Source organism: Pteropus vampyrus, unplaced genomic scaffold (assembly GCF_000151845.1).
Source record: "Pteropus vampyrus isolate Shadow unplaced genomic scaffold, Pvam_2.0 Scaffold49, whole genome shotgun sequence".
NCBI lineage: Eukaryota > Metazoa > Chordata > Mammalia > Chiroptera > Pteropodidae > Pteropus > Pteropus vampyrus.
Genome location: NW_011888830.1, coordinates 1034266 through 1045881, shown reverse-complemented (window position 1 = coordinate 1045881; position 11616 = coordinate 1034266). Strand labels below are relative to the sequence as shown.

At 43.0% G+C, this 11616-nt stretch overlaps 1 protein-coding gene across 1 annotated transcript in view; it reads right to left on the bottom strand.

Moving 5' to 3' along the window:
- Positions 1–2486, bottom strand: part of FRMD4A (FERM domain containing 4A) — a 187828-nt gene extending 185342 nt beyond the window's left edge. Inside the window, exon 1 of the mRNA XM_023530357.1 lies at positions 2319–2486. Within this exon, the coding sequence (XP_023386125.1) occupies positions 2319–2471 (153 nt within the window). The 5' untranslated portion in view covers positions 2472–2486. The remainder of the gene's footprint in view (positions 1–2318) is intronic.
- Positions 2487–11616: the final 9130 nt, after the last annotated feature.

Below are 11616 nucleotides of genomic sequence, written 5' to 3'. Positions count from 1 at the left end.
TTCTGTAGCAAAAAGTCCTTTAGGGAAGTAATACCAGGGCGTCTGAGGATTCACCCACTCTTTTACTCAACAAGGATTTATTTAGCGACATGTGTGCCAGGCATTGGGCTGGGTACTGAGGACACAGTGTTCGAGACACAGACTCAGCCCTCAATTTGTCGGTGGCTCTGGGAAATGCAAGTAAACAGGCAATGCCAGTGAGTGTGACAATGACTCGTGACAGTGCTGTAAGGAGCAAACCACTTGGGGAGGGGAGGACAGTAAGACCCAGACTTGGGAGGGGCAGAGGGTAGGGCAAAGGAAAGCCTTGGTCGGTGGGGGGGGAGAAAGTGTCTTCTAAGCTGTGACCCAAAGACTTAACGGAAACCAGCGGGTACAGGGGTGAGGATGGGAAAGATGATGTTCTAGGAAGAGGGAGTAAAACGTGAAGCGTGTTCTAAAAATGGGAAGGGAAGAATATGAACTCCTCTTCTTTGGCCTAATTCAACATTTTCTTGGTTGCGAAGGGCTTAGAACGACCTTTCCAAAACTCTGCCTGTCAGTAATTAAATATCTTTCCTGGGATTCGAGTCCATTTCAGATGCCTCTGCTCTTTCTTTCCCAGGGCAGGCTGGCCAAGAGACTCTACCTTCCCTGTCACTTGAGCTCTCGTTTCCTGTTTCAGAAGGTGGCTGTATGCTAAGCCTCCAAGCTTTGATATAAAACAAAGCGTCTCAGTCATACTGGACCATTCCCTTGTGAACTCACACTGATTTTGAGCCACTTAAAGTTCCAAGTGCTTTGTTAAAGCTCAAGATCCTGCTAATTGGAGAGATCATGCTCACCTGACAGTTCCTCTCTACTACCTTACAGCCCAAATCCATACCACTCTCCATAAGACTGTAGGCCCAGGAATCTAGCCTAATAAGGACATGATCCAACATGTGGGAGAATTCTACACACATGGATAAATTAATCATAGCATTTTCCTGTCATAGTGGTAAAAACTGTAAAAACCAAACCAAACAAAAAACAAAGCCCTTGAATGTACCCAAATGCGTGAATGATTAGATAATAATGGCATATCCATTTCTGGGATTTATGCAGCCATTAACAGAGATGACAACTTACGATAACTTGGAAAAGGCTAGTGAATGACAATGTTAGGTAGAAAAATAAAATATAGCATTATATATACATTACGATCACAACCATGCAAGAAATACAAATATGAAGAATGCTGGAGATTTGCTAAAATGAGAACTGTAACTGAATAAGTGTGCTGTGATTATGAGTTATTTCTTATTTTCTCTGTTTCCTACATTGCATTTACGATGCCTTTATAACTTAAATCCTATTAAAAATATTAACTCTTTAAGTTAGCAACTGGATCCTTTTGAAATCTGAGCAGCATGTACAAGGGAACACGAGGTGAGAGTATTTACATGTGAATCTCCCCAGTGAAGCCGTATTGATCCCCTCAGTGAATGGGCATGTGGGTGTTACTTCACCCTACTGATGAACTAACTGTAGCTTCTTCATGGCAGAACGTGATGGATGATAAAGAGCACTGCCCTAAGAATGTGATAGACATGTGAGAATATAAAACCAATATGGTTATAAAAGTGGGAGTCGAACAACAGATTTGAAATTAAGTTCTTTAAATCAAGTTTGGAAAACTTCACCATGCTTTAGGGCTCTGGGTCAAACAACGCTTTTTTTCCCAAGAGTAAGCCAAAAAGATCAGGGCCTATAGGATTCCAATTGCTTCTCTGACCTGTCTGACACCACAGTTTGAAGATCAATTCATTTCCTCTGTGTCAGTTTCTCCAGATGTCCAAAATGAGATGGCAATGCTGACCCCAGGATGGGGTAGAGGGGTTAGTCAGCTCTTATAGGGGAGAGAGGCCAAGAGATTGCTTCTCTTTCGTCATATCCACGAAAGCTTAATTCGAAAATAATAAACTGTTTTCTAGACAACTAGAAAACAGATTTAGTTGCAGCAAGAGTTATTTAGGTTATATTATAATTAACTTCTTCCAAGCAGAAAGAATAGCTAATGTCAGTTGTGGGATTTCCTTCTCTAGAGATTTGCAACAATAGGTTAGATGTACATGTGGCCTTGAATGCCTTAGGGGTGGTGTACAAAGAAACGGAATGAACGAAAATAGCAATCACACACACACAAATACCAGGGTGTGTCCTAGTGCTCCTCTCACAGATTTTAACAGATTTGGATTTGAAAACAGTTTACATTCTTCCCCATCCCTCAGTTGAGTCCAAGTCTGAACCACATGAGTCTCAGAAGGAACTCAGAAAGTCGGCCAAAAGTCATTTACCTGTACTAGGAGTTCCAGCTTCCTGTCATCAAGGAGATGTACTTGACATCGACGGCCCTCCGTCATCTGAGAAGAAAGAGAAAGATGGTCACTGAGAGTCCAGCGGCCTGACAAATGGTTAGAGGGCTCCCTGCAGTGGCCCCCACCAGGCATGTTCCTCTGCACAACACCTCCCCTGGGAGTTGGTGCTGTGTAATGCCAAGAAGTGGCAAGACTGGTTCGTTCATTCATTCGTTCATTCAAAAACATTTATCAAGCACTTTCTATGCGCTGGGGTGGACAGCGGCACACAAGACAATGTCCCTGCCCTCATGGAGCTTGCGTTCTTACGAGAAGATACAAAATAAATTAGCAAACTCATAACGTAACGTCCGGTGGTGATACGTGTCACTCATTATTTAGTCATTCTTCCACTCAATAACGTGCTCGTCATACACGAGAGACAGAGTTCAGTGTCCGTTCTCTGCCGCCTCTGGCGTGTCCCAGGCACTGATCGTGAGGGAGCAGAAGACCCCTCCTCTGGCAACTGCATTCGATTTCTGATATGTCTCCCGTCTCCTCGTTTCCGACCCTCGTGCCCAGAGCGCTTTCACCTACGACAGAGGAAACACAGAGACCAGCGCTCACGGCTAAGCCTGACCCCCACCCCTGCGTGGTGTAACAGAAACAGGCGCCAGGGGACCAAGCTGAGTCTTAGCCCCACTGGTTCCTGGCTGTAGGACTCTGGACCAGCCTCTGTCCATCTCTGCGCCCCAGTCTCACAGACAAAAATGAGTGGGCTGGGCCCAGTGGGTGCTGCTGAATATTTAATAACTGGCTTTCTAGACAAAAAAAAAAAAAAAAAAGCCATAACTTGTAGCATTTTCTGGAGCCCTGGCATCACCCTCAAAGGGAATCCTCTGAAGAACAAGGCTTCTCATAGGTGTTGGCCACCATGCTCACCAAAACCTGTCTTGCTGCTCTCCAAATACCAACGCTACGTCCAATTTCTGGCTACTATCATGACAACACTGGGTACTTTCAACGGACAAATAATCTGAAGAGCGTAGATGACGGTAAAGCGTAGTAATGTAATTAGGAAGTGACGTATTTTGAGTATTTATCACCTTTGTTTTTAACGTAATTTCTTTAACTCTGTTTATACAATTTAATTTTAATGATGGCTTTACTAATTTTAATACATTAACAATGAGTATGAGCTGGCTCCAACGCCACTGCCTGGACAAGAAGACTCACAGGCTCCTTCTAGCCCTTGTATTTTTCCTTAGAAGTAGCCAACCTATCGTCCCTCAAGTCACTTCCCCTAGTGATGGGCCCTAAGCCAAGCAGGACATGCTGCTGGGATGGCACCAAGGTGAACCGTCTCTGAATGGGAGTCACAGCCATGACTCAGCAGCCCCCCGCTCTGAGAAAAATCATCAAGGAGGTTTCGCTCGCTCCCACTCTAACAGAGGTTGAAACAGAGTAAACATTGTGGGAAAATTTTGATCCAGAGGCTTTCGCTTTCACACAGATAAGCCAAAGCAGGCAGCTACGGACGTGCGGTGGGCCTGTGTGAAGTCCTTATTCCCTTTCTGAGCTCTGGACTTCAGGCGTTAATTGTCTTGGCAGGAAAACGATCTCAGACCCCATTAGAATCCATCGACCTTGCACACAGTAGGCATCCTAGCTGACTGACTTAATTGTAAAAATTCATCGGCTTTATTAAAAAAAATAAGTGGAGCTACATCAAACTAAAAAGCTTCTGCACAGCAAAGGAAACCATCAACGGCATGAAAAAGCAACCTACAAATGGGAGAAAAATATTTGCTAATCATATACCTAATAAGGGGTTAATATCCAAAATATAGAAAGAACTCACACAACTTAATAGCAAAAAAAAATGACAACAACCCCAAAACCCAATTCAAAAATAGGCAGAGGATCTGAATAGACATTTTCCCAAAGAGGATGTCCTGACGGCCAACAGGTACATGAACAGGTACTCAACATCACTAATCTTCAAGGAGATGCAAAGCAAGATCACAGTGAGATACCACCTCACCCCTGTTAGAATGGCTGTTAAGAAAAAGACAAGAAATAACAGGTGCTGACGTGGAGAAAAGGGGACCTTCATGCCCTGTTGGTGTGGATGTAAATCGGTGCAGCTACTAAGGAAAAGAGTATTGAGGGTCTTCAAAAATTAAACAACAGAGCTACCTTATGACCCAACAATTCCACTTCTAGGTATATATCCGAAGAAGATGAAAACACTCAAAAAGATCTATGCACCCCATGCTCACTGCAGCATTATTTATGAGACGAGATAGGGAATCAACGTAAGTGCCCACTGATTTATGAATGGATAAAGAAGAGGTGGGACATACATACAATGGAATACTACTCAGCCATAAAAAAGTACGAAATCTTGCCATTTGTGACAACTCAGACGGACCCCGAGGGTATTAATGCTAAGTAAAATAAGTCAGACAGAGAAAGACAAATACTTATGATCTCACTTATATGTGGAATTTAAAAAAACACACAAACTCGTAGATACAGAGAACAGACTGGTGGTTGCTAGAAGTGGGGTGAGTGGGGTAGGGGAAACAGGTGAAGGTCCTCAAAAGACACAAACCTCCAGTTATAAATAAGCCCTGAGATGTAGCGTACAGCATGGTGACTTTAGTTTATACTGTCCCGCATATTTGAGAATTGCTAAGAGAGTTGATCTTAAAAGGTCTCATCACAAGGAAAAAAATGCGTAACTATGGGAGGCGATGGAATGTTAACTCGTCCCATTGTGGTGGTCATGTCACAATATACACAAATACTGGACCGTTATGTGGTACACCTAAAACTAATACAATGTTATAAGTCAATTACACCTCAAGGAAAAAAAAAAACTTTTATAATGAAAATAAATGACTTTGCTGGGGGGAAAACAGTCCACCAGTTTCATTTCAGTCATTCTCTTTAGTTCAGTGAAAGCTACTACAATTCTAAATGAGACAAATATATGCCGCCACACCAAAATATATGAGCAATTCTTTCGTCAAAAAAATACACCAAGAATGTTTGCGTTTCGACAGGGCAGTGGGCAGCAATGGCACAGGTACTCTGAATATCTGTTAGATATTCAGCAATTCAGTTCTCTTTTACAAAGAACCGAAGCCTCATGCCTGGATTTTTTAGGAAGGAAAGAGCTACGACCATCCAGCATATCGTTTTGAAATTCCTTTAAAAACAATTATTACAGGTTTGAGAAAATTCTCTGAAGGGTGGAGTCAGGGGAGAATATTAAGGAAGAAATGCTGCTTGTCCTTTACATCTTTAAAACAGAAACTTCTGAGCTTTACTGTGGTATAAAAGGTTAAGGATATAAACGCGTTCTTGAGTCACTTATTCACCTTCCAACAGGTCTTATAAAAGCAGCGGAAAATTGGTATCTGAAAGACATGACTGTATCAAATAAAGTTTTAATCATAGTAATGCGAGGTGGTGTATCATTCTCTCAAAATATTTCAAGGCATGCCAAGTGTGACGTGACAATGAGTTCATACCCATGTCTAAGTTTCCCCTGAGGTTCTTGATTTCATCTGGAACATAAAACTCTCATTACGTTAATCTAACCTTATCTGCTCAGCACTGGAAGGAAGGAACATGCATCGAGACGTTAAGATCTACCCAAGGTCTTCCAAGTTCACTCTTCTCTGCAACAAAGCCCCACGGCTAAGTCCTGGGGAATTTATAAGCATGCTCCCTATTTTCATAGGGAGTTTACAAGCGGCCTCCTTTTTGGAAGGCGATATGTTGCTGAAAAAAGTCAGCCCAGAAACATGAGTTTAAACAGAAACTCAGCTTTGAATCATCATGTGTTTGAACGAACAACTTTCTTTGGCCAGCACGGCCAAAACAAAAGAGGGCCCATTTGTTGTTCTGTACTAAATAAAGTAAGATGGGAGTAGCCTGTTGTCAGTTCAGAAAGGTTGACCATTTGGGGTGTATACAGAGAAAGAGTAGACATCTGTAGCTTTGTCTGCCTTGCCAGGCATAGTGAAATTTCCTTTTGAATACTAACAATTGTAAAATAATACGGCTTTCCTTGTTTTCTTTTTCAGCTGTTCAGGCACAATTGGAGTGCTGGCATCACCCTCAAAGGAAATCCTTTTGGAGAACAAGGCTTCTTGTAGATGTTGGCTAGCTGGCCACCACACCAGCCATAAATCGTGTCACTACAATACAATCGTATACCAAGCAGAGGCCTGCCAAGCGTGCTGTGATTCTAAACAATGCATAGAAAAGTGTTGGTTTGAAAGTGAGGTGTCTACTCCATTTACCCAACTTTGCTGTTAAGATACGCACTGAATCACAAAAGCCATGCAGAAACATGGAAATGCATTTATGACACTAGCTTCAGCGAGCACAGCAGAATATGAAATGGTATGTGTCCTATAAAGGCAGCCAATAAAAATCGCCGTGCATGCAGACAGGAATTAGGAGGTACAAATAAACTAGCTGATATGCTACGCTTATGGGTGGTTCTCCCCACTCCACCCAGATATTACTTAATGTTGTTGTTTTCTTTTGTTTCGTTTTTTTTTTTTTTTCAGTTAAAAAATTGTAAGAAAGAAACTTGATCTAGAAAAATGAATGTCAGTGTTTGAGATCAACCATAGGCAATGTAGCCTGCGAGGCTCCTTTCTCAGCCAGTTTGTCTTAGATTGTCTGTAATTTTAACATATCAAATCAAATTAATTAATTTACAAATGAGAATTATGATCGTCACATAGGTCAGAAATCCAAAGACTGAAAGTTTGACGCATTCCCTCCCTGCAGATGGAATTACTAGGAAGCCAATTGTGACTGGAAGTGGCTCAAGGAACACAGAATCTCAAGGGTTTTGTTTGTTTGTTTTTATTTTTTTTTAATCTCCATATTTGAGAGCAGCTGTCCACAGCAGCCTGACTTCTCCTGAATGTGCAAGGTGCCACTGTCCAAATGTGGCAGGGGGTCCCCGTCCTCAAGGTTTTACTAGAAAATGACTAACTTGCAATGACAACCCCCCAAATGGTGATTTTAGGGTGCTTTATACGGAAAGGCATGGGGTACGAAGGCTCAGCATGTGACAATATACTTTATTAAGAATATTTTCTCTTCGAATTCAAAACTAAGTAAAATCCATTATAATATGATTATCGTCCCTCTTTCTCTCTCTATCCTGACCCCCTCCCTCCCTCCCTCTCTCCCACTCCTTAAATGTCCTCTTTCCACTTTTTATTGCCCTTTGTCAAATGAGTTCTATACTATGGTATATATGTACAGAGGAAGACGTAACCCTAGTGCACAGTTTTTAACATTTCATAGACATCTAATGCAGTTGTGCGTCATGACTGACTACAGGGTACCAGATTCGGAGCTTAGAAAAAAAAAAACAACGTGGTTTTTAAAAACAAAAAGCTAAAAAATATTGAATTAACACATGGTACCATTATATTTCCTGATGCTAATCTGTACTGGAACTGCTGTCACTAAGACACTGGGGGTGGGCATGGGGAGCAAAGCTGCTTAGAGATAAACATTTTTCAACTCTTTCCCGTGTGCCTACTGGTTCACGTCCCTGTGCGTAGTAAGTTACTGAGCTGTGATCCAGATTTGTTTCAGAGACAACATCTTTATGAGACAATAAAATAAGAAATATTAAAGACTCACTAGGATTATATAAAAGGAAAAATGAATGTTTCCCAAACACGCTTTATTTAGGAAAATTATCTGTGCTTCCCTGAACAACCTGAAATCCTACCCTTTAAAACTTTATCATCAAATAGAAAATTCAGATTTCAAAGGCATCCCAGGCCCGGCCCGAGCACAGAGGCTTGCCGTCCAGCACGCCGTCCCTACGCACGGTCCACGAAGGCGGGAAACATGGGAAGCATCCGGATGTCTGACAGCAGCACCTCGCCATCTGCCCTTTGACCCAGGCCATTTTATGGCTCAGGAGGAAATTCCAGAGACATGACTTCAGCTTCCCATTGCGACTCATTGTGGCGGCTTCTGCTCGCAACACGGCACATCCCTCTCTGCAACTCAGTTTCCTCCTCAGACAAGTGAAGGCCCAACGACCCGTCCAGGCACCAAAAAGTCGCGAGATCAGTCTCAACTGTCCTAGAGCTGTCACAGCTAGAGGTGAGTGAATGCAAGACATTCCTAACGGCCTCAAGAAACTCAACCCCACAGCAGAATACACAGACAGAAAGGGCTTCAGGCAAGTTACATTTTCTTAAAAATATTCATCCACTTGCAGTCCAAGCCCCAGGACTTCACAGCACACAGCTCCGCGGGGCCCTGGCCATCTCTAGAGGGGGTACTTCATCCGACAGGAGGCCGGGGGCCCAGTCCCTTCTCCGCTGCAGCGGTGGCTCCCAAGTCACCCAGGGCCATCGACAGAGCTGACACGAGATGCTGGAGCAGGCCTGAGAATGGAGGTTCAGGAGCGTGAGCGCACGCCACGTGGGGCGACACTGACACAGATGACGAGAGCCACCAGGCCACAGCGCGTGACGCTCACAGAGGAGAGGGAGGCCTCCTGCTCGTCCGGAGGCCTGCCTGTGTCCCTCGGCAGGTTCAGGTGTTTTTCTCACACACACACCGTCCACAGCACAGGTGTCCATGCAGACATCCTTTCCAGGCTGCTGAGTGTGGTCTAAACCCCAAAGAAACAAAACACGCCAAGAAGCAGCAAGAACCTGTATCCCGACCGGCATCCCACCGTCCTCCTGGAGGCAAGGAAAGATGAGCGAAAACGCCTGGCCTCTGTCACGTGGTGTTTTGGCTCCCATACCCTAGTGACAGTGTTTTGTGTGGAATGAAGATGCTTTGTCCAAAGGAAAAGGCAAATATCTCAACTTTTTTTTTTTTTTTTTGGTTTTGATGACTGTACCTGGAATTTTTATAGCAGAAGAGGAGATCTGATGGGCAGTTTAGATGGGGACCCCAGACTCAAGGAAAACAGTTTTTAAAAGTCCAAAAAACAATGACAACAAAATGATAAGGGTGACTCTACGGGTCTAAAAGAATAGCGTTTGTATGACATGGAGACTTTAAAAGTAAAAATTTGATCACGTCGTGAAAAGAAGATCGAATGAGAACGTGAAGACTGAGATGCCCAAAGAACACAAAGTATGTGCATGGAAATCCCAAAGGATACTAGATTTTAGCATTACACATGCAAGATGTCAGCGACATAGGATATGATGCATATTCCGTACACAGACGAGGGAGTGTCATAAGCTTATAGGGACAGAGGTGAAAAATGGAAGCCAAGGTTTAAAACGAGAAAGTCAAGGACAATGGAAGAGCCTTTAAAGACACAGTCAAAGCAAGGAGATCAGGGAAAGCAGTGTTTTCATTGTTTGGAGCCAACGGCTTTTTATTAAAAGATGAACCACTGAACGACTCAGTTCCTGTTTTGTTTCAACCTTCTCAACCTAGAAGGGAAATGATAAGACTAACTCTGAAAGAATATAAACCAACTGCGCCTCCTTCCCCCAAATAAATTCCAGGTGGTTCATAAAGTTAAATATTAAAAATAGATACGCAATTATTAAGAGGCCGTTCCAAGCATAGAAGCAATGGATGAGACAAAAGGAAAAAAAAATAAAGATCTGACATTAAAAAAAATTTTTGATAAAAGTAATCCCATTCAGCAAAGTACCATAAACAAAAAGAAAAAAAAAATGCAAATTTGGAGGTAGGATAACAACTCTAAGGAGGGGTTAATACCCCAAAGATAAAATTTTTTAATTAGCAGGTAATTACAAATTAATTAGAAGACTATTAATGCCCTATAGGAAATAAAACTAAAATGCAAATGGATAAAAAGTTTGTATTCTTTGACTTAGCAGTTTCTCTTTTAGAAAAGAGAGCCATCTAGCTCTCTAGTAATCTAGAGAGTAATCTAGTAATCCCTTTTAACGAAATAAGAGAAATGCAGTAAAGGATACATGTTGATAGTGGCCACTGTAGTGTGTGTTCATTCCACAAGTGTTTATGGTACATCTATTAGGTTTCAGGCATCTTATTAGACATATGATGGACATGATTTTGTCCCCAAACTTAAGGAGCTTCTTTGTCCCTGAAAGAACTACCCAAATTAACAGGCTATTACAGTGTAATCCACGTGACAAGGGGGTGGGTGTAAGATGCTATGGAGTTGGTGGGGACTCTAACTCACTGGGGAACTGGGAGTGGTATCCGCAGCAAGGAACGTCTGGCATAGGCACCCTCATGCAAAGAAGGCCTGGAATGGGAGAGAACATGGCGTGTTCTGGAAACGTGAGCCGTGCAGTAGCGCCGGCGAAGAGCAGCAAGCATGCATCCAGCGGTCTGAGGATGGCTGAATCACTCATAAAACAGTGAGCAGCCGCTGAACGCTGCTCTCAAATGAATTTACTCCCAACTGATACAGAAACGAGCAGAGTCTGGAAAGAGGGCTCAGAACCTACGAAGATACACGAGCACTTGGAAACCTGTAAAGAGCTACTAAAACATAAGCTGTCTTTCTCAACGTCTGTATTACCCACCCCTCGACCCATGATTTGTAACTGCCATGATTTGTAACCAGACCCAGAAAGCGTGCCAGAAAGTTGACCAAGAGGTTTAAGATGGTAGGTTCGAAAATTTTTAGATTGGGATCATATTGTTTGTAGCTTTGTGTCCTATGCTCAGTTTGCAGGACAGAGGCGAAGCATCATGATTAATGGAATCAAGAGGCTTCCTATACTCTACTATGGTTAAGCCATTTCTGGAAATTTGTGTTCAATTCCGGGTACCATATTTCATACAGAAAATGAGAACAATAAAATGGAGCGATGCTGAAGAGGAGGAACCAGACTGGGTAAAGATGTGGGAGCTCTGTCTTCTCAGGACTGATGGAAAACCACCTGCCAGCCTAAACAGTAGAGGCTTTCGTGGCAGGGGGACCCTGCAGTCTACTGTCCATGCCAACACACTTTTGTGAGTGAAAAGGGAACTATTATCGATTCCACGAAGATAGCAGGTGTAAACTGAACTGTCCTGGGCACGCCTGGGCGTGGGGACTTGCTAATTTGATGATTTAATGCTAAGGTGATGATGAAATTTGATCATTCCATGAGAAGGGAGAGAAGAACGTTGCAATGATGGGCAGAGATGGAATCAGTGAGTGGAAGTTCCAGAAGACGCATCTGAATTCAACCGAACTTTCAAACAAGCATCGTCGTTCAGAGTGGAACGAGTTGGCTCATCATTCCTGCCGGGGCCAGAAGGCTGTTAGCCGGGG